Below are 20,380 nucleotides of genomic sequence, written 5' to 3'. Positions count from 1 at the left end.
GCGGTTCCCGCAGGCTCTGCCGGGAAACCCAGCGAGCCGGAACAAGCACAGGATTGTCAGCAGGGTCAGCAGTGCCCTCCCTGCTAGGGGAAGGTGGCCACAGAAATAGCCTCAAGGTAGCCCTGAGCCTGACCAGATCAACCATGTTCACTACGATTTCTACTCCCTCACCCCCTCGGCCGCCCCGCCCTAAAAATATAAATATAAATGCAAAACCTTTGCATTCCCCATCAACAACTGGGCCAGCAGGCAGAAAGCAGATGGCACCCTTAGCTCCTAACAGCAACCTCACTGCAACCTGACCGCTCTTCCCTTGCTCCCCAGCACTCCTTCCTCTCATCTTTGGTTGAGCAAAACCAATGGGGGGTGGGGGGAGGGAGTGTGATCACCTCTCCATAGGAAAACAAAATATGTCTTGAAAAGCTAACCTTTCCCCTTTAAGCATTTTAAGAATTCAGTGTCTTTTACCCCCGGGTGACACCTTAAAAACTGAGTTCTGGACGAAGGACAGTAAGTGTTAGCAAGTTGCAAATAAAGTAACATTCCTCTTCCCAATAGCAGCAGCAGCAGCAGGAGGAGGAGGAGGAGGAGGAGGAGGAGAGGAGTTGGAGGAGGTGGTGGTGGTGAAGAGGAGGAGGAGGAGGAGGAGGAGGAGGAGGAGGAGGAGGAGGAGCTAAAATGCCCCAGGCCACCATAAAGACCTGCTGGAAATCACACTGCTCCCCAGGTGCCATTGCTCCGAAAAAAAAATTCAGGAAGACTAAAACTGCCCAACTCCGCGTCACTCCCCAGGCTGTTCAATACTTCCTGCGGCTGCTGGACACGTTAGCGATCCGCCCCTGGGAATGCCCCTCACCACTGCCATCACCACGTGCACACGGTCAGGCTGCAGGCCCGCGGGGACCCCAACCAGACAAAGGCCATCTCCAAACGTCGGAAGGCGCACACGTTGAAGGCGAATTTAGAAACGGGACATCTGCAGTTGGCTAGCATCATCCTGGCAGTCCGAATAGCATAATGATCCTTAAGATCCGCTACAAAGGCCATGTATCAAAATAGACTATCTTCCCCACTTTACCAAAGAAAAGGCAACACACATGCGTTGAAAATATTAAAACAGGGCGTAAATAGAGAGCATAGGAACCCCGAAGGCCCTCTTGACGGAAGAGCAAAAGTTGTGTGGGTCCTTCACACACACGGCCCAAGGTGGGAAAGGCAGGGGGGACCGGGCGCACCCCTAACGCGGCCCTGGCGGCGCGGCGAGAGGATCAGGGCACCAGGCACCAGGGAGGCCGGGCGCGCTGGGGCTGGGTGGGGAGGGGAGGGGTGGGCGAGGAGGGCGGGCGAGGAGATGGGTGCGGACGCCGCCAGCCTCCCCTCCGGCCCTCGTGCCCGTCACGCCCACGGGACGCGCACGCGTTGGGCTTCGGATGCGGACGCTCGTGACCCGCCAAGAACAAAAAGCCAGGCCCGCAACGCCAGGGCCCGCCTCCCTCCGCGGGGAAGGCCATCCTCCCTCGCGCAGCCCCTGGGCGCCGGGGGACGGAGCCCGAGGCGAGGGCTCCTCCGGGGCGGGGCGGGGCCGAGCCGGCTCGGGGAGAAGGCTGCTGCAGCCCCGGCGCGAGCCGGCCGGCGTCTCCCGGGCCCGCACCGAGCCCCGGGCGCAGGGGGGAGGAGAGCATGGAGCGGCCAGGGCGCCGGGGACGCGCGTCACACACTCACCTCCCGCCGCGGCCCGGGCGGCCGCTCGGCGCTGTAAGCCGGGCTCCCCGGTCCCCCGCCGCCGCCGCCGCCGCCGCCGCCGGCCTGGCGCTCCGCCCGCCCCGCGCCGCGCGCCTCCGGCCTCCGCAGCCGCGAGTCCCGCCCCCGGCGGCGCCCGCGGCGCGGGAGGAGGCGGCGCCTGGAGCGCACGGCGGCGAGGCCGGGCCCCGGGGCCGCGCCAGGACGCCGGCCACTCGGTGCGCGCGCCCCCGGCGGGAGCCGGACACCGCGCTGCGCCCCTCCCGGCCGCCCGGCCGCCGCCCCTGCTCTGCCCGGGCCCCGCGCGCTCCCTGGGGACGCGGCTCCGACTGCAAAGCTGAGCGATCGGGAGGCTTCTCCAGGCGGCGGAGCGGAGGGACCTGGAGAGGCGGTTCCTCCCGCGCCCCCTGGACTCCGGGAAATTGTCCGGAAAGCAGAGCCAGCCCCGCCCAGCGCCACGCACCTGGCCCCGCTCTGGTCTCCGGTGGTCCAGGCCCACGCTGCTCCGATGGAGGAGCCAGCGAAAAGGAGATGTTTGCGAGGGAGGAGGGGAAGGTTTTTTGTTTTTTTCCTAATTCTACATCCATTCTGGGTTGGCCATAACCCCTCGTCCCCCCCTTGGACTGTTATCTCTCAAACCCGATTTTTGGAGCTGACTTCTTGCGACAGATGATAACAAGGAAGGTTCCTGGGCGCACACAGCTTGGAAAGCACTGTCCGGTCCTTCCTCCCAAAGTGGGTGCCACAAAACCAGGGTCCTCTAGGGTTCCTGTTCTAGAAAATTCTCCACCAGCGGTTCTCAACCCTGACCGCGCGGGGCAGAGTTAGAACTATCTGGGAGCTTTTAGACCACATGTGTCAAACACAAGGCCCGCGGGCCAAATCCGTCCCGCCAGGCCTTGCAATGTGGCCCGCACCGCGCTGTCATCACTGCACTCCGCTGCGTTTCCATCACAATGACAGTTTATGACTGTTCAGTAAACCATTCGGCCCGCAATTTAGGCTGGATTTTAGATTTTGGCCCCTTCTCTGATTGAGTTCGACACCCCTATTTTAGACTATTCAGGTGCGAGGGTCCTGCCGCTGGAGTTGTGAGTCCAAAGAATTGATACGTATGGGTATTTGAAAGCTTCCCAAATAATTCTAACAGATGCCCAGGCTGAGAAACCTCCTCCCAGAATGATCACTTTCGGAACCTCCCTCTGCTGTCTGGAAGGGAACCCTTCCTCTCACCCCTCCCAAATCCCAACGACAACAACAAGAGAATACCCAAACTCCCAGGGAATGCTTCCAGCCAAACTTGTTTTCCCCCTGAATAAGACTCAGCTTGAAGAAAGTGACCAAGATAACCTTACACCTCCTGTCCATGGATTCCCTTAACTGTCAGAAAATGCCTTTATCAGCCAAAATATCCTCACTGAATGACGAGCGGACAATAATGGCCCCTTGAGAGTCACGTTTTACCATGTTCCAAAGTGAATTACTCACTGTGAGACTGCCACCGGGTCAGACCAAATGCTCAAACTCGGACATCAGCTTTGGCTTTCCCAAGGACTTGACTTGTATCATCTTCTCCTGGCCTTAGTGTCCATATCCATATTTGGGGACAGACAGACAGAGTAAGTTTCCTTGATTGCTCCCTTTGGCCCTCTTAGATTGGAACCCCCCAAAACTTCATCTCATTTGCCTGTAAATAGATCTCCATTTATCTGCAACTAGTTAGTCAGCAATGACTCAGCCAGTGATCATTTTTATGGAACAGGTCTTATGTCTACGTCCTAGGGCAGCTGGCTGAATTAACCACCTCTTTCCTGGGGAGGCATCAGTCCTTTTCAAGTTTCATGAGAACCTTTATGACAGAATTTGGAATTTTTACGATGCGGTTTTATCTATATATAACATATAAATACAGTATATATTGCATGTATAAGTATTGGATTTACATTCCTTACCACGTTTTCTATTTCTACAAGACTTCTTACCCACAGTATTTAGCCTAATCAGTCGCTGGCCCTACAGACTCAACTGGACATATTTTGATAAAATGTGCCAGGGGCTGTGGTGGCTGGTGGCAGTGGGCAGCATGATTTGCCTGTTCAGTATCCTTCCCTCACTTGCTCATGGCACCTGCTTTTCAAACAGGCACCTCCTCCCTACTTTCCAAGGCTTGCAGCCTTGATAGGACTGTCAATCTCAAGGAGGTGGGGGAGAGAAGGCACTTCGGATTATTTTTTATTTGCTGCCTCAACAGTTTACCACAAACCTAAATCAGTCAAAAATGATGCTGTTTTATTTTTTTTAATGTATATTTTATTGATTTTTTTAAAGAGAGGAAGAGAAAGGGATAGAGAGTTAGAAACATCGATCAGCTGCCTCCTGCACCCTCCTTCCCCGCCCCCACCCCACTGGGGTTGTGCCCGCAACCAAGGCACATGCCCTTGACTGGAATCAAACCTGGGACCTTTCAGTCTGCAGGCTGACGCTCTATCCACTGAGTCAAACCCGTTCTGGCTCAAAAGCCGTGTTATAGGTCAGAAATCTCACTGGGCTGCATTCCTTTCCGGACTCTCTAGGGATGACCCATTTCCTGTCTTTTAGGACCTCTGGAAGCTGCCTGCATTCCTCAGCTGTGACCCCCTTCCCCGCATCTCCCAAATCAGCAGCATCTCTGTCAGCCTGCTTCTAGAGTCACATCTCTCCAGTCCAGCTGGGCAGGGTTCTCTGCTTCTCAGGGCCCTGTGATTATATGGGTCCCACCCAAATATTCCAAGGTAACGTCCCCATCTCAAGGTCCTTAATTTCATCACAACTGTAAAGACGCTTTTGCCTTGTGAGGGAGCATTCACAGGTTCCAGGGATTAAGCCGTGAATGTGTTGGAGGGCCCTGTTTCAGCTTCCCACAGACTCCTAGCCCAGGCTGGTCCTTCACTCCGTTTCTGGATTGAACAAAGGGATGACCAGGACGGGAAGTATTGATATGCACTCACCTCCCTAATGGCTCCCTAGACCTGCAGGGCTGGCTCCTGCTTGACTCCTCAATGTGTCCTTCAATCCTTAGAAGTTCCCCCTAGCCTAGAACTTGCTAGGATTGAATGTAAGACATCACAGAACAGCATCAGTGTGGTGTCAGAACACACGGCTTCCGACAACAGAAACAACCTCTCTCATCTTAAGGAAAATGGAAATTGATTAGACAGATGTCAGTGTCTCACAGAATCAATGCTGAGAATTAGTGTCATGATATTGATTGATTTCCAACCCATTTGGGAAACTGAGGCAGCAGGAAACCCTGCAAAAGTGATACAGCAGAAAGAGTGGTTTATCTGCCACACTCTGCAGCAGCTGTAAGGAATGGGGCCTTCATTCCTTTCTAACACTGGCTCAGGATACACACTGTCAGGAAGGAGCTTCTAACTGGAGGAATTTGATTCCTCCCTAGTGCTAGCCGGGACAACCCCTCTGGTTTCTCTAGTGGGATGTGACCACGGATTTTCATCAAAGCAGGCACCACAGGACATTCCCCATAAGGAGGTAGGATGCTGGCAGGTGAAAAACTAGCAAATGTCCCCCCACAAATATCCCAAGAGAAATTCAAAGAGCTTGGGGGAGATAGAAGACATACCTATTTAGGAAAATCAGGAAAGACTATATGGAAAGAGGGTTTAGAACAGGGATGTCATATAGAAATAGAATTCAAGCCATCTATGTAATTTAAAATGTCCTAGTAGCCACATTAAAAAAAGTAAAAAGAGCCCTGACCGGTTTGGCTCAGTGGATAGAGCATCAGCCTGCGGACTGAAGGGTCCCAAGTTCGATTCCGGTCAAGAGCATGTGCCTTGGTTGTGGGCACATCCCCGGAAGGGGGTGTGCAAGAGGCAGCTGATTGATGTTTCTCTCTAATCAATGTTTCTAACTCTCTATCCCTCTCCCTTTCTCTCAAATCAATAAAGATATATTTTTAAAAAAAGAAAAGTTCCAGCAAAGAACACTTTAAAAGAACCTATATAGCCAATCCCTATTCTTACTACACTTATACAAATTATTAGACCAAACTTAATGAGATAGACTTGTTTAAAAAAAAGAAGAAAAAAAAAAGTATAGTAAAAAGAAACAAGTGAAAATCAGTTTAATGTATTTTATTCACTATATCCAGTATATTATCATTTCAATGTATCATTTATATTATATATATATATATATATATATATATATATATATATATATATATATGCCTAAGCGACCGAACAACCAGTCACTATGACACACACTGATCACCAGGCGGCAGACACTCAATGCAGGAGCTTCCCCTGATGGTCAGTGCACTCCCACAGCGGGAGTGCCACTTAGCTCACTTGCAGGTGTCAGACACAGGACTCACAGCTGACAAACACAGCTATGGTGGAGCAAGCCTCTCCCAATCGGGACTGACTGGGTTCGAGCCTGCGGCAGGTGCAGCAGGGCCAGGATGAGCAGGTGCGGTAGATGGCATTGGACAGCAGGTTTCGGCCATGCTGAGGGACCCCACCAGTGCATGAACCCATGCACTGGGCCTCTAGTTAACATAATAAAATGTTAATGGAATATTTTACATGAAATAAACTGTTTAATGCAAAATTTTAGTTTCAATTGTTATAATTTAAACAAATATGTGTATTTAACCAATCTCCATGCTTACATGTATTTTCATATTATTGTTATCTTCAGAATATGTACATTCTAAGAGATTTGAGACTTTCATACTTGTTGAAAAATTGCCCTCCAGAAAGCTATACTAAGTAATAATTCCCCTTCTAGTGCTCTAGACCATATCATCTTTTTAAAAAATAAAAATGAATGTATTGACTTTAATGGAATAGTAGCTTCGTAGTGGTATCCTCTTAATTACAGTGAGGGGGGAAATATAAGTGAATAAGATATTGTGTCCATCACCTAGGGCTTAATCACAAGGAACAACAACAGCCTGTAATTATTGGAATCGAGAGTCTAGGGCAGTGGTCGGCAAACTCAGTCAACAGAGCAGCAAATCACATGTGGCACGAGAGCTGCAGTTTGCCGACCACTGGACTAGGCGGTCATGGTTCTGTTCCAGATCAGGGCACATGCCCCAGTTATGGGCTCAATCCCCAGGACGGGGTGTGCAGGAGGCAGCCCATCAACAATTCCCTCTCATTATTGATATTTCTATCTCTCCCTCTCCCTTAGTCTCTCTGAAGTAAATAAAGACAATTTTTAAAAAGCTGTCTTGGTATAGTATCTCAAGTGAGGGAAGTTGGGATCATGCTTTATAAATGGTAAAACTCTAAACAAATAAGCATCACCCTTACTACTGCTTAGAGCCCACAGAGGCATGCTGTCAGAGAGAGATCAATAACAGCCTGGTCATTAAGGATGGGGGAGGGGCAGATCTAAATAAGTTACCACATCATAAGTATAAAGCCCAATGGATAAGGTGGTTCCGTGTTTTCAAAGCCTCCAGACTTCGTTTGGCACAAAAGGTTTATATTGTCTTCCTCTTTTCCTTTCTGCCTTTGACCCATGTGTATTCCAAATGCTTTAATTAGTGTCACCCAAAGGTCTGCTTTACCCATCACCCTAGGCCTCCGGAACATGATAAATTATTCCCTTTCTCAAGATCACAATGTCTATTTCTATTTTCAGACACGACAGTAATTAGATCATTTGTCTTGGTTTTGGACCTGGTAAGAGACCCCAGCAGTTGCTTTTTAATTGTCCCATTTCCCCTTAATCATCATTTCTTAATAGAAAGTCACACAAATTCAGAACCAGTATGCTTCTTATCATCATGCGATTGTATCATTCAAGCGTTAATTTTCTCATAGTAATTTTGCAGATTACTATATTTTTTATCTCATAATTCTGATTATGTTGCATACTCTTTTAATGAAACTGTGTACCCATGTGTATCTGCAACCCCTAATCTTATTTTTTAATATGATTTAGGTTGATTTTATTACCATTCTGGAAACAGATACAAATTAGAGGAAAACCAGAAGCAAAATTGGCACAACAGATTCTCAATTTCATGATGCATTAAATTTGGAGGCAATTTATCATAAGTGAAAAAGTTCAAGAGCCCTTAAAGAAATATAATTTTATCTGAAGGTAAGAAAACTCATCTGTTACTACCCTAAATAGAATTGAGTTCATGGAAACCATTTTCTTTTAAAAAATATATTTTATTGATATTTTACAGAGAGGAAGGGAGAAAGATAGAGAGCTAGAAACATCGATGAGAGAGAAACATCGACCAGCTGCCCCTTGCACACCTCCCACAGGGGACGTGCCTGCAACCAATGTACATGCCCTTGATCTGAATCGAACCCGGGACCCTTCAGTCCGCAGACCGACGCTTTACCACTGAGCCAAACCGGTTTCGGCTCATGGGAACCATTTTCAATAGTGAAACACATGGATTATTCAGGGATTTAGAATTTTTTACTTTCCGCCCTGACCGGTTTGGCTCAGTGGATAGAGTGTTGGCCTGCAGACTGAAGGGTCCCAGGTTTGATTCAGGTCAAGGGCATGTACCTTGGCTGCAGGAACATCCCAAGTAAGGGGCGTGCAGGAGGCAGCGGATCAATGTTTCTAACTCTTTATCCCACTCTCTTCCTTTCTGTAAAAAATCAATTAAAATATATTTAAAAAAAAAAAAAAGAAGAAGAAGAAGTACTGATTGAGAGTTACAAAATAGTCATGAGATGTAAAGTACAGCAGGGGGAATATATCGATACTCAATAATGCTGCAATAACTATGTATGGTGCCAGGTGGGTACTGGAAATATCAGGAGAACATTTTGTAAAGTATATGATTATCTAACCATAATACTGTACACCTAAAATCATAAAAAATACTATTAAAAGTCAACTGTAATTAAAAAATAAAAATTACGCCCTAGCCGGTTGTGGGCTCCATCCCCACTGGGAGGTGTGCAGGAGGCAGCCAATCAATGATTCTCTCTCTCTTCTCTCCTTCTCCTTCCTCTCTGAAATCAATACAAAAATATATTTTAAAAAATAAAGAAAATTAAAAACCAACACAATTTTTAAAAAGATGTATTCTAGGCGCTGGAGATAGAATAACAAACAGAATGACAAGATTCCTAGTGGGAAAAGCAGACCAATAGGGGAGTTGAGGAGGTAAGTGAAAAAGGTGATGGTAGTGGACAGTCATATCTTCTGGATGAATAAACTTTAATGATTAGTAAGTAATTGTCTATTTCTAATGATGCTTCTTTTTTTTTTTTTTTTTAAAGTTGGCTTTGTCTGATAGTATGGATATAACAACTTTCAACTACTGTTTAGAAGATACAACTTTTCCCATCTTGCACCTTCAACCTTTTTCATTACTATTATACTTAACTTATCTTTCTTATAGCAGCATGCCATTGAAATAATTTTTAAACAGATCAACAGTCTTTTGGCTTTTGATAGAAGTATCAATATTTATTCCATTCATATTTAAATCAATTGTTGGCATATCAATATCTAATATCTTACTATTTACTCTGTTTTTCCCACCTGAACTGTATTACTTTTTCTTTACTTTCTTGTCTACTTTTGGATTGATTAAATATTTTTTGTTCCTTTTCCCTCCTCTATTTGCTTGTTAATTATACATTATCTCCCTGTCCTTTTAGTGGATACCCTACACACTACAGCAAACATCCTCAACTTACTGAAAACCAATGTCTATTAGTTCACTCTGTCTTAGGGCCCTCTCACTCCATTTACCTCCAGCCAACTTGCGTTCATGTACTTTAATTCTATAGAGAGAGACTCATCCCCTAGCGTTTATAGGATTCAGGGAAGGAGTACAATGGAGGCCCACACGTTGTTTATCTAAATAGTTAAAAATACAAATCAAGACAACAAATCATTGAATAAAACGTGCTATTCACCAACAATTCTTCATTGACAACTTGGAAAACCAAATTTAAATTTAAGTTAAAATTTAGAAGTCTTCTGCAAACAACCCCAATGTTTGTCAATAGCAGAACAGACACATAAATCAGGCCATTTTTTTTAATGTATAACTGAATACTAAACAGCATTGAAAATAAATAACTACTGCTACATATATAACATCAATGCATCTCACAAACATAATGCTGACTGAAGTCAGATCAAAGGAATCCATGCAGTATGTGTACATTTGTATACGAGAGTGCAAAAATAGACAAAAACAACCTGTGGTCAGTACTGGTTACAGGAGGGTAAAAATTTAGGAAAGTGCAAGAGAGGGGCTTGCTGACAGTGTTCCATTTCATGACCTGGGTGTGGTTCCATAGGGTATGTCCAGTTTGTTATAATTCATCAAGCTTATGATTTTCTGCATGATATTATACTTAAAAAACAAGTTTACTAAAAATAAAACAAACACCAATGCTACTTTTAAAAGATTTCTTTGTCTATCCTTGGACATGACTAGAACATCAACCCCTTAATCTGAAAAATGGCAACTACAGAGGGAATCCTAAGCAATAAAATGAGAAAATTATAGTGAGTAAACCCTAATGACAATAACTGATCCTGGCAAAGATGATTGTACTAGTGACCGATCGCTGTGTAACAGATGACCCTAAATGAGCAGCTTACAATAACACATGTTTATTGTCTCACAGTTTCTGTGGATGAGGAAGCTGGGTCCGGCCTAAAGGGGTGCTCTTGGCTCAGGGCCTCCCACAAGGTTAGAGTCAAGGTCAGCAGTCATCTCAAGGATCACAGGAGGAGGATCGGCTCCCAAGTTCGTTCATGTGGTTGTTGGCAGATCTCAGCGTGTTGCTGGCTATTGGCCATGTTTACTTGACACATGGACATCTCCAAAAGGCTTCTCTGACGATGGCGGCTGGCTTCCTTAGGAGCTAGCCAGTGAGTGAGAACAAAACAGGCATCCAAGAGAGAATGCACATTTTTTAAAAAAAATACATGTTTATTGATTTCAGAGAGGAAGGGAGAAAGAGGTAGAAATATCAATGATGAGAAACAATTATCAATCGGCTGCCTCCTGCACACCCCCTACTGGGGATCGAGCCCACAGCCCAAGCATGTGCCCCTGATCAGAATCGAACCCGGGACCCTTCAGTCCGCAGACCAACGCTCTATCCACTGAGCCAAACCAGCTAGGGCTGCCCTTTTTTTTTTTTTTTTTTTTTTTTTTGTAGCTTAATCTTGAAGTAACATCCTATCACCTATGATGCATTCTTTTTTTTAATTTTATTTTTTATTTTTATGTATTCCTTTCATGGGAGTAAGTCGTAAGTCTAGCCTGCTCTCTGGGGACACAAGGGTGTATCCACACTGTGGTCAGCAAACTGCGGCTCATGAGCCACATGCGGCTCTTTGGCCCCTTGAGTTTTTAGCAAAGGCCAGCTTAGGAATACCCTGATTAAGTTAATAACCATGTACCTACCTATATAGATTAGGTTTAAAAAATTGTGGCTCTCAAAAGAAATTTCAATCGTTGTACTGTTAACATTTGGCTCTGTGGACTAATGAGTTTGCTGACCACTGCACTAGGAGGTGGGGGTCTCTGGGAGCCTCGCAGCGGGTGCTACCATGTTCATCCGCGGGTGAAAGCCATTAGGTGAAAGGTTGGTGGGGAACTTTATAAAAAGGCACCAAGCTGTCACCACCTGAATGCACTACTCAGTCTTACAATCACTAACCCAGGGACAACCAGATATTATGTGCCTTCTATGGTGAGGCAACCTGAAGTACACAGCATCACCTACTGAATTTATTCTTTGCAAAAGGAGGTGAGCCTAAATATAATCAAGCCACTGCAAACATTCAATTTACAAGGAATATGGATGATAGAAGAATGAGTTAAATGACCCCCTGAGGTACAAATCTGGATTGTGGAAACTTGTACAGGACAATGGACCAATTTTTTCAGTAATTCGATTGCAAGAAAAAAAAAAAGTGAGGAATTGCTCTAGATTTAAAAAAATCTTTGAGAGACCAAATAAAGTCCCTAATCTTGCAAGTAATCTGATTGAAACAGACCAACTGGAAAAAGATAGTTTTGAGACAACAAAGAGACTTCAAATATGGATAAATAGACTGTAGTAAGGAATTATAATTTTTCTTGGAATAATAATGGCATGGTGGCTATAAAAGATGATGTCAATACTTTTGAGATGCACACCAAAGCATGTAAGGATAGTATCTTAGATCTGAAACCTAAGATTTGCTTTAAAATAGTTCAGCATCCACAGCAAACCCAGCCATAGGAATAGATGAAATGAGTGTGGTAAAATCTTTTTTTTTTTTTTTTTTATTTTATTGATTTTTTACAGAGAGGAAGAGAGAGAGATAGAGAGTCAGAAACATCGATGAGAGAGACACCGATCAGCTGCCTCTTGCACCATCCCCACTGGGGATGTGCCCGCAACCAAGGTACATGCCCTTGACCGGAATCGAACCCGGGACCTTTCAGTCCGCAGGTTGATGCTCTATCCACTGAGCCAAACCGGTCTCAGCAGAGTGTGGTAAAATCTTAAGTGTTGAATGTAGTTTGAACAGTTTTATAATAAAATAGGAAGAAAAATGTCAGGACTAGATGATTTTATAACTAAGTTCTGGGTAGACTTTAAAGATCCAGCTTTAAAATATTTCTAATGTTATTTAAAAGGCTATGACCTCAAGTAAAAAGATGAAAACTCCCCAATTCATTTTATTTATTTATTTATTTATTCCTCATCCAAGGATATTCTTCCATTAATTTTTGAGGGAGAGTAGAAGAGAAACGGGAAGACAGAGAGAAATATCAATGTGAGATAAACACATCAATTGGTTGCCTCCTGTATGAGCCCAGACCAGGGCCAGGGCCAGGTACGTGCCCTTGGCTGGAATCAAACCTGGGATCCTTTGGTCTGCAGGCCGACACTCTATCCGCTGAGTCAAACTGGCTAGGGCCCCAATTCATTTCATGAAGGTAACACAACTTATAAACCTTTTTTGGTGAAGTGTAACATGCATGATAAACCTTTACAGTTGTTGCCCTAGCCTGTTTGGCTCAGTGGATAGAGCATCGGCCTGTGGACTCAAGAGTCCCAGGTTTGATTCTGGTCAAGGGCATGTACCTTGGTTGCGGGCACATCCCCAGTAGGGTGTGTGCAAGAGGCAGCTGATTGATGTTTCTCTCTCATGGATGTTTCTGGTTCTCTATCCATCTTCCTTCCTCTCTGTAAAAAAATCGATAACATACATTTTAAAAAACGTTTACAGTTGTTAAATGTATGGCTTGGGGAATTTTTACATACTGAACATACTTGAGTAGATAGATTTAAAAAAAAACCCAGAATGTTGTAAGAACCCAGAAACCTCCCTCAGGCCAATTGTTAGACAGTACCTTCTGCTGAAAATATCCACTATGCTGAAGCCAAATCTGATTTTTAAAATTGGTGCAAACAATGAAAACCACAGAATAACTTCTCTTATATAAAGGTGAATTTTAAAAATATTAGGAAATAGAATCTAGAAATATATTCTAACATTGACACAATTGCAATCAGATGTTATTAAGAATTTAATTGCTCACTCCTTTTTCTTGCACCCCCTCTGGGTCCTTGCTATTGTATATACTTGCTAGTTTTTTCAGTAGAGGGTATTAATATTTTTTTGCTCTTATATGTTTTAACAAATATTTACTTTACTCTTACTTTTTTAAAGAGCGTTGTATGGTTAGTGAATTCCAGATGGACAGTTACTTCCGTCAGGACGTTGAGTATATAAAACCTTCACCTTCTGACTTCTGTTGTTAATGAGAGTTTCACCATCATTTTGTCATTTGTTTGTCCTCCATCTTTTCTCTTTTGTAGATTATATTTTCTTTCTTTGCCAAATGCTCTTGGGGTCTGCTACGACATTTTCTTGCCAATTGCTCAGTAAGATTTTTCAATGCAAGTTTTCATGTGTTTCCACATTTCTAGAAAATAATCATTTTTCCCCCAAGTGTCATCTTTTCTCCATTCTTTATATCTCCTTCTGCAACTTCCCTTGGATATATTTCTGAACTTCTCATTCTACCCTCCATTACCCTTAACTTCTTTTATAACTTCCTCCTTTATCTTACTGTGCTGTGATCTGGAAACTTCTTTCTCAGTGCTACCTGCCAACTCATTAATCCCTTCTCTTTTCAGATAGATCCAGTATATCATTGATATAATTTATTGAGGATTGTCATTGCTTTATTTTCAATTACTATGTTTTTCACTTCTAATATTTCCAACTTGTTCTTCTTAAAATCTTCCCACTCTTATCTCATAAATGCTATTTCCTTCCTCATGTCTTTGAGCTGTTAACATATTTTGAAATTCTCAAATTGCCTCTATAGCCTCAGGTGTTAATTTTCCCTTTTGTTGAGTTTACCAACTATTTTTATGATAGTGGACTGTTTCATGTACTTAAAAAATTTTATAGAGCTATTCTCATGTGTGTTCTCCTTCCTATACACCCTAGAAGGTCAGGGTGGATCTTTTACCCCATATCAGTGATTTAATTTTAGACCTTATGTGCATATCATATAGAATCAGGTCTGTGTTCCATGGGGCATCTGCTTCGTAAATCTTTGTGTGTAAATTCAAAAATTTTAAAAGCAAAATCTACATCCAGAATATTTTCAATAAACTACATATTTCACTTACAAGGTTAAATTTGGTGGGAAATTAACTTGAGGATAAATGACCAAAGACCTACGAATGAGTGAGGGGAAAACAATAGTAGGTGTCTCCTTGTTCTCTACAAACCTCTTCTCACTGTTATACTGTATTTTTGCAAATGCATCTGAAGTTTTGTGCTTCCACTTTGTGATCCCCTTGTAATATTTCCACTCCAGATCCCTCAGGTCCAAGAATTGTTTTTCTGAAAAGAATCACATGGTGTCATTTAGCCTTCAGCGAGTCAGAGGTGTTTCGTGACAGAATAAACCTTTGATTAATTTGAGTCTCCTTCCTTCTGGTAGAAAGCCTTTTCTGCATCTCTATAAACTAAGGGGGAACCTATGGTGCCCATCTTATGCATTGGGTGGGGTCCGGCTAGCAGGGCTGGAAAGGAACCTGCAGGGTCACCATGGGTAGAGAAAATGTCTCATTTGGTGCTTGGAAACGAAGAACGTGCAAGTGGAGAGACCTGCAGAGCACTGAGGTCAACTGGGGGCAGGATCCTAATGAGTGGTGGAAACAAGGAGGGAGATTTAGCAGAAGTATTTACATTCTAATGTCACTTCTTCCAAGATGCTGGTATAAGCCCTGAGTACAGTGTCTTAGCTAGAATTTGGCTCTTTCCTCTTCTCTTTCAGGCCTACCAGTGTGGTCAGTCACTAGTAGTTGCAATTTCTTCAAGAAGCCAATGAACCACAGCCAAGATACACTGCCTATTCCCCTACTCAGCAGCCATTTCTCTTTCCCTTCCCTTCAATTCCTAAGTAAATCATAAACTTGAGGGGGGAGCGGAGGAGGGGGAGGGAAGGAAGGCCGAAGGCAGGGGATTAAATGTAAAACCAGAGGCCAAAGAGCCAACATGAGTTTGAGGAGTTTAAAGAGAATAATTGGTACAAGCAAGCAAGTAGGTCTATTTCTCATGGGTAATTTTACCATCTTCCCTGTTTGGTAATATCTGAGAAGGTCACCTATGGCTCTTTTCATTATAACTTACCAACATATGTTTTACATATTATTGACTTTCTCCATATGGTCTTTGGACTTTTATGGGTATTTTTTTATTAAAGTGTCAGAACTGGAGAGTTTCCTTCTCTTTGTAGAGATGTAACAATAGAAAAGAATAAAGGTTCATGAAAAAAATCTAAAAACAAAAAACAAAACAAAAAACCCCACCCTCAATTGAAGGAAAAATCAAAATATTTAAGAAAGAGAAGTCATTATTCAGAAAATACTTGACTAACTTCGTGAAACAATAAACAAATAGTTATGGTGCTTTAGAGTCCAAGCTGAACTTGACTCATTTTAGAAAAGTAAGTTTAAATGCACCTTTTTGGGAATGAGTCTGAGATTTGAGCCTGGAGTGTTTGATAAATCTCTGTTCTCATTGCTTTTACATGTAGCAGAGCACCAGAACTCCACTATTCCCATCGATCGATATTTGATACTTTCAGCTTTAGAAATCTAGTCACATTTTCTAGTAAGATTTCCACTCTTTTTCCTTCCACCATGTTTAGCGTACCTGGTTCTATGATTGAGTATTCAGTAATTCTATCTTCAAATAAAAGCTTGTCTGTCTTCACCTTGGAAATGCTTATTCTGGGTACTTTTCCGGTACTCACAAGCCTCTTTTGTGTGGTGCCTGAAAGGTTGGTGTCAGTGATGATAACCTCAAAGGGAAAAGTGTGCATGGGAGGAGGGATCCCATACTGAGCAAGTCTCTGCTTGGATTCCCCCAGCCTGCCTATATGAGACGGCGAGCCGGTCAGTAAGCTGTGGTGGAGGAGGTCAGTCAGCGATGGTGGCTTCTCCTCCTTTCTTTTAACCTCCTTGTCCTTGAGAACAGGTTGGGAATCTTCTCCTGAATCCGTTCTGCCAGTGATAGTCAGGATTTGAGTAAGTATTCTCCGTGCTTCAGTTGGTGAAAGACCAAGAGTTTTTAGGCGATTCGATTTTTTGCTCTCTTTGTTAACATTCTCAGCCAGTGCATATAATTCTGGCAGCTATGGGGGGAAAAGAAGGGAAGTCATGAAACTGATGAATGGTGATTGCCTGGCAGACCCGCAAACCCTAAAAACAAAGAGCATACCAAGCAGCTATGCAAACACAGAAGCATCTATCTTTGGAAGACATGGTTGCCTAGCTAAGCCACATCAATGGTGGCAATGCGGAACAGAGACCAGAGGGACAAGTCTCAGACTCATTCTGCAAAAGAGGTAGTATTCAGACACATCACCGAAAGGCTGCATTGCAAAATGAGCCTGCTTTCTAAAATCTTTAAGATCTTTCCAACTCTATGACTGTGTGAGTTACCATGGAGAGACGCAGTTATGGGGGTTTGTAAAGTCTGATATGGGTGAGGCTAAATTTTTTTTTTTTTTTTTTTTTAAGAAAAAAGGGAGTCAGATCATCTAGATATCAGAGCTTCATCCTGGTGACTGAGGGGCTTGGCATATTTAGGAACACTGTAATCAAAGGTGTAATTGTCCTTTTTAACTGGAATATTTTTTTAAATATATATTTTATTGATTTTTTATAGAGAGGAAGAGAGAGGGACAGAGAGTTAGAAACATCAATGAGAGAGAATCATTGATCAGCTGCCTCTTGCACACCCCCCACTGGGGATGTGCCCACAACCAAGGTACATGCCCTTGACTGGAATCGAACCTGGGACCTTTCAGTCTGCAGGCCAATGCTCTATCCACTGAGCCAAACGGGTCTCGGCTTAACTGGAATATTTTACCAAAGCCAATGGCTAATTGGTGAACATTGTGCTGGGATTTGTGGAGTGTTTGGGAAGAATTGTTGTCAGAAAAGACTATAAATGTCCCCCTTCTTTATCTAAAATCCTATATTAAAGGAATAAAATGTATCTTCTAGAGCAGTGTTTCCCAAACTTTTGACATATGTGCACCCCTTCTATAATTTCCGTAACGCTGAGTACCCCTTGTACTCATGAGAACGTAGAATTAGGCGCAGCTAAGCACGGTGCAGTGCATATCCCCACCAGATTCCGGTGCAACGCGTACCCCCACCAATCTCTTCCCGTGCCTCTGGGGGTACGCGTACCACACTTTGGGAAACACTGTGCTAGAGCATTCTGCCTGCTAATCCCATTATTCCCAAGAAGTTTCTTAGGTCATTGACTCGGAAGGCCAAAACGGCCAAAGTGGGAGCCCAAACTTGTGTCACTTAGCCCAGTGCAGTTTCCCTTCGATTCTAGTCAAGAGCAACAAATAGGAAGTGGGCCGAGTTGATCAATGGCTCTTTCAAACGCATTACCAACAACACAAACACAAGTCAGCACTCAGGACCCGCTGCCCACAGAGGCGCTGTATTTTGCTGTGCCAAGGAAGGGAAGGCACAGAAGTGACATGACTGTGTTCTCTTCGCCCCCCATCCACGGCATGCCACCGCGTACTTAATAGTTCTTATAATTTTTGAAAGCACAGTTTCCTGTGCATATTAGAGCATTGGAAGGACATACCGAACACCTGGGAAACTCAGCCTCCACGTCATCTGTGCTTGGATCATCGTCTCTAGTGGTGAACATTGTGCTGGGATTTTACTCTCTAATTCCTAAAAAAATCAAGATGAAGAAAGATGAAATGAAAGAGCAAAAAGTCTGATAAAACACAAAGGAGAGGGTAACACCTTTAAAAAAAAAATCCAAAACCAAAACCACATATTTTTATTGATTTCAGAGAGGGAGAGAGAGATAGACACATCAATGATGAGAGAGAATCACTGATCGGCTGCCTCCTGCACGCCTCCTCCTGGAGCCCGAGCTTGTATCTGGGCATGAGCCCTTGACCGGAATTGGACCTGGGACCCTTCAGCCCACAGACCAATGCTCTATCCACTGAGCCAAATCAGTTAGGGCGAGGGAAGCACTTTTTAAATCTTCTACACTTTATAAGTGGAACACTTTAAATTTTATACCATTACAATTTTTCTTTTGTTTTCTTCTTACTCCAGGCCTGCCAAATTAATCATGTTTCAATGGAATATTTTTTTGTGAGACACTTCAAATTCTTATATGACACATATGTTCAGGCATTTATTACTAATTCAAAGAATTCCATATAGATTTTTGTTTGTCTTACATATTTTTGATTTCCCAGATAATTAAAAAAAAAACAACTTGCACTTTTTTACCCAGGAAAAGTTTTTTTTTTTTTATTGGAAGAAAAACACCAATAATAACAATAATTAACATTTTGAAATTATTTGCTTTGGGCCACAAATGATTGCAGGCATTTTGCAGATGGAATTATGTTTAATCCCTTTTTGAAGGGTTAAAAATGGCCACAAAACCTATACAATTGGTATCCTCAATAAGTGGTACCTAAGTCCTCTCCCACATTAGACTCTAGGCTGGTATTAGCTTGCCTTTACCTCTGTACTTGCTATTTTTTTTATATTCTCCTAATCTAATCTTCAGTATAACAACACTGAGCTTCTACCCTGACTGATGAATCAAAATTGAAATCTTAAAGGTAACAGTGAGTTCTCAATAATCAATTCTGATGTAGTTTTTATCCACCTTATCTCTTAACCTTTCATTTTGAAGTTGATTTTTAAAAAGTATCTTCTCTAGTCTTCTTATCAGAATCAATGATTCTGATAAGAAGCCTAACTGACTTCATCTTTGAACTGCTACGAAGATCACCTACCGGTTTTCTTGCCTGCATGTTGTTGCTGTTATTATTATTATTATTATTAGTAGTAGTAGTAGTAGTAGCAGTAGAAGTAGTAGTAACAGCAGCAGTAGTAGTAATCTATCTAAATCACCTCTTTACCCATTAGTTCATTCTTCAAACTTGGCTCTTTATTCCTTTTAGGATAAGATGTAAATTTCTTTTTTAAATATTTTTTTTAATTGATTTTGTACAGAGAGGAAGGGAGAGAGATAGAGAGTTAGAAACATTGATGAGAGAGAGTCATCAATCAGCTGCCTCTTGCACACCCCCTACTGGGGATATGCCCACGACCAAGGTACATGCCCTTGACCGGAATCGAACCCGGGACCCTTCAGTCCCCAAGCCGGACGCTCTATACATTGAGCCAAACCGGTCTCGGCAAGATGTAAATTTCTTGACCAGACTTACAGAGCATATCCACAATTTGCTTCTCAACATTTCAAACATTGACAAATCATATTTCTATGTCACACAAAGCCATACATGTTCTCTCTGTTTCAGCCAGTGGGGGAATTCATTTTTTTCCTGAAACAATAATAATTGCTCATATGCATTCTTCATCGCATCTCTGTTCACTCTGACTCCCCACTTAATCAAGCAGAATGTTTATTTAATATCCCTTTATGTCAGTCTAAGCAAGAACGTAATAGAACTGAAGAGAAAATGGAAATAAGCATAATGATAATTAACTATTGTGGCAAACAAAAGCAAAATTGGAACAGGAAATAGAAATAAGGTGGCTAGGACAATTCAGTGGAAAAAAGAATTTTTTTTGTTTGTTTTTAATAAATGTTGTTGGGGCAATTGGATATCCACGTGAAAAACTAAAAAAAAAACTCCTAGAAGAAAACATAGGAATAAACTTTTGTAATCTGGCGTAGGCAAGGATTTCTTGGATATACAAGAAATCAGAAGCAAAAAGAATAAAGAAATACATAAACTGGGATTCATTAAATTAAACTTCTGTGCTTTAAAGGACACTATGGAGAAGGGGAAAATGACAATGCACAGAATGGAAGAAAACGTTTACAAGCCATAATATCTGATAAAGGATTCATATTCAAATATACAAAGATCACAACTCAACAGTAAAAATACAAATAAACTTAAAAATGGGCAAAGGATTTGAATAGAAATTTCTCCAAACAAGATATACAAATGGCCACCAAAACATGAAAACGTGCTCAACGTCATTAGCTATCATGAAGATGCAAATTTAAGCAACAGTTGACTATCATTTCACTCTCCCTAGGATGG

At 42.9% G+C, this 20,380-nt stretch overlaps 2 protein-coding genes across 3 annotated transcripts in view; both read right to left on the bottom strand.

The window, feature by feature from the left end:
- The window catches only part of GOLM1 (golgi membrane protein 1), a 28,715-nt gene extending 26,872 nt beyond the window's left edge, over positions 1–1,843 (bottom strand). Inside the window, exon 1 of one of the 2 annotated variants that reach the window (XM_036433632.2) lies at positions 1,723–1,843. The gene's annotated coding sequence lies outside the window, so the exon portion shown is untranslated. The remainder of the gene's footprint in view (positions 1–1,722) is intronic. The other variant, XM_036433631.2, reaches the window with a different exon arrangement.
- A 12,104-nt stretch (positions 1,844–13,947) lies between these two features.
- Positions 13,948–18,003, bottom strand: CUNH9orf153 (chromosome unknown C9orf153 homolog). The gene is made up of 3 exons (XM_036433618.2): positions 17,908–18,003; positions 15,943–16,423; positions 13,948–14,625 (listed from the first exon to the last, which is right to left on the bottom strand). Exons 1-3 carry the CDS (start codon positions 17,971–17,973, stop codon positions 14,405–14,407), a joined length of 768 nt encoding a protein of 255 aa, XP_036289511.1. The 5' UTR covers positions 17,974–18,003; the 3' UTR covers positions 13,948–14,404.
- Between the last annotated feature and the right edge of the window lie 2,377 nt (positions 18,004–20,380).

Source organism: Pipistrellus kuhlii, unplaced genomic scaffold (assembly GCF_014108245.1).
Source record: "Pipistrellus kuhlii isolate mPipKuh1 unplaced genomic scaffold, mPipKuh1.p scaffold_m20_p_12, whole genome shotgun sequence".
Classification (NCBI taxonomy): Eukaryota; Metazoa; Chordata; class Mammalia; order Chiroptera; family Vespertilionidae; genus Pipistrellus; species Pipistrellus kuhlii.
The sequence above is the reverse complement of the archived record's forward strand: the minus strand, read 5'-3'. Positions and strand labels throughout refer to the sequence as shown.

Coding starts and splice junctions, on each gene's coding strand:
- CUNH9orf153 (XM_036433618.2), bottom strand. CDS start 17,973: ATGTTCACCACTAGAGACGATGATCCAAGCACAGATGACGTGGAGGCT. Junction 16,424..17,907: donor CTGAGTTTCCCAGGTGTTCG/GTATGTCCTTCC, acceptor TTCCCCCCATAG/CTGCCAGAATTATATGCACT. Junction 14,626..15,942: donor ATACTCAATCATAGAACCAG/GTACGCTAAACA, acceptor GATTCTTTTCAG/AAAAACAATTCTTGGACCTG.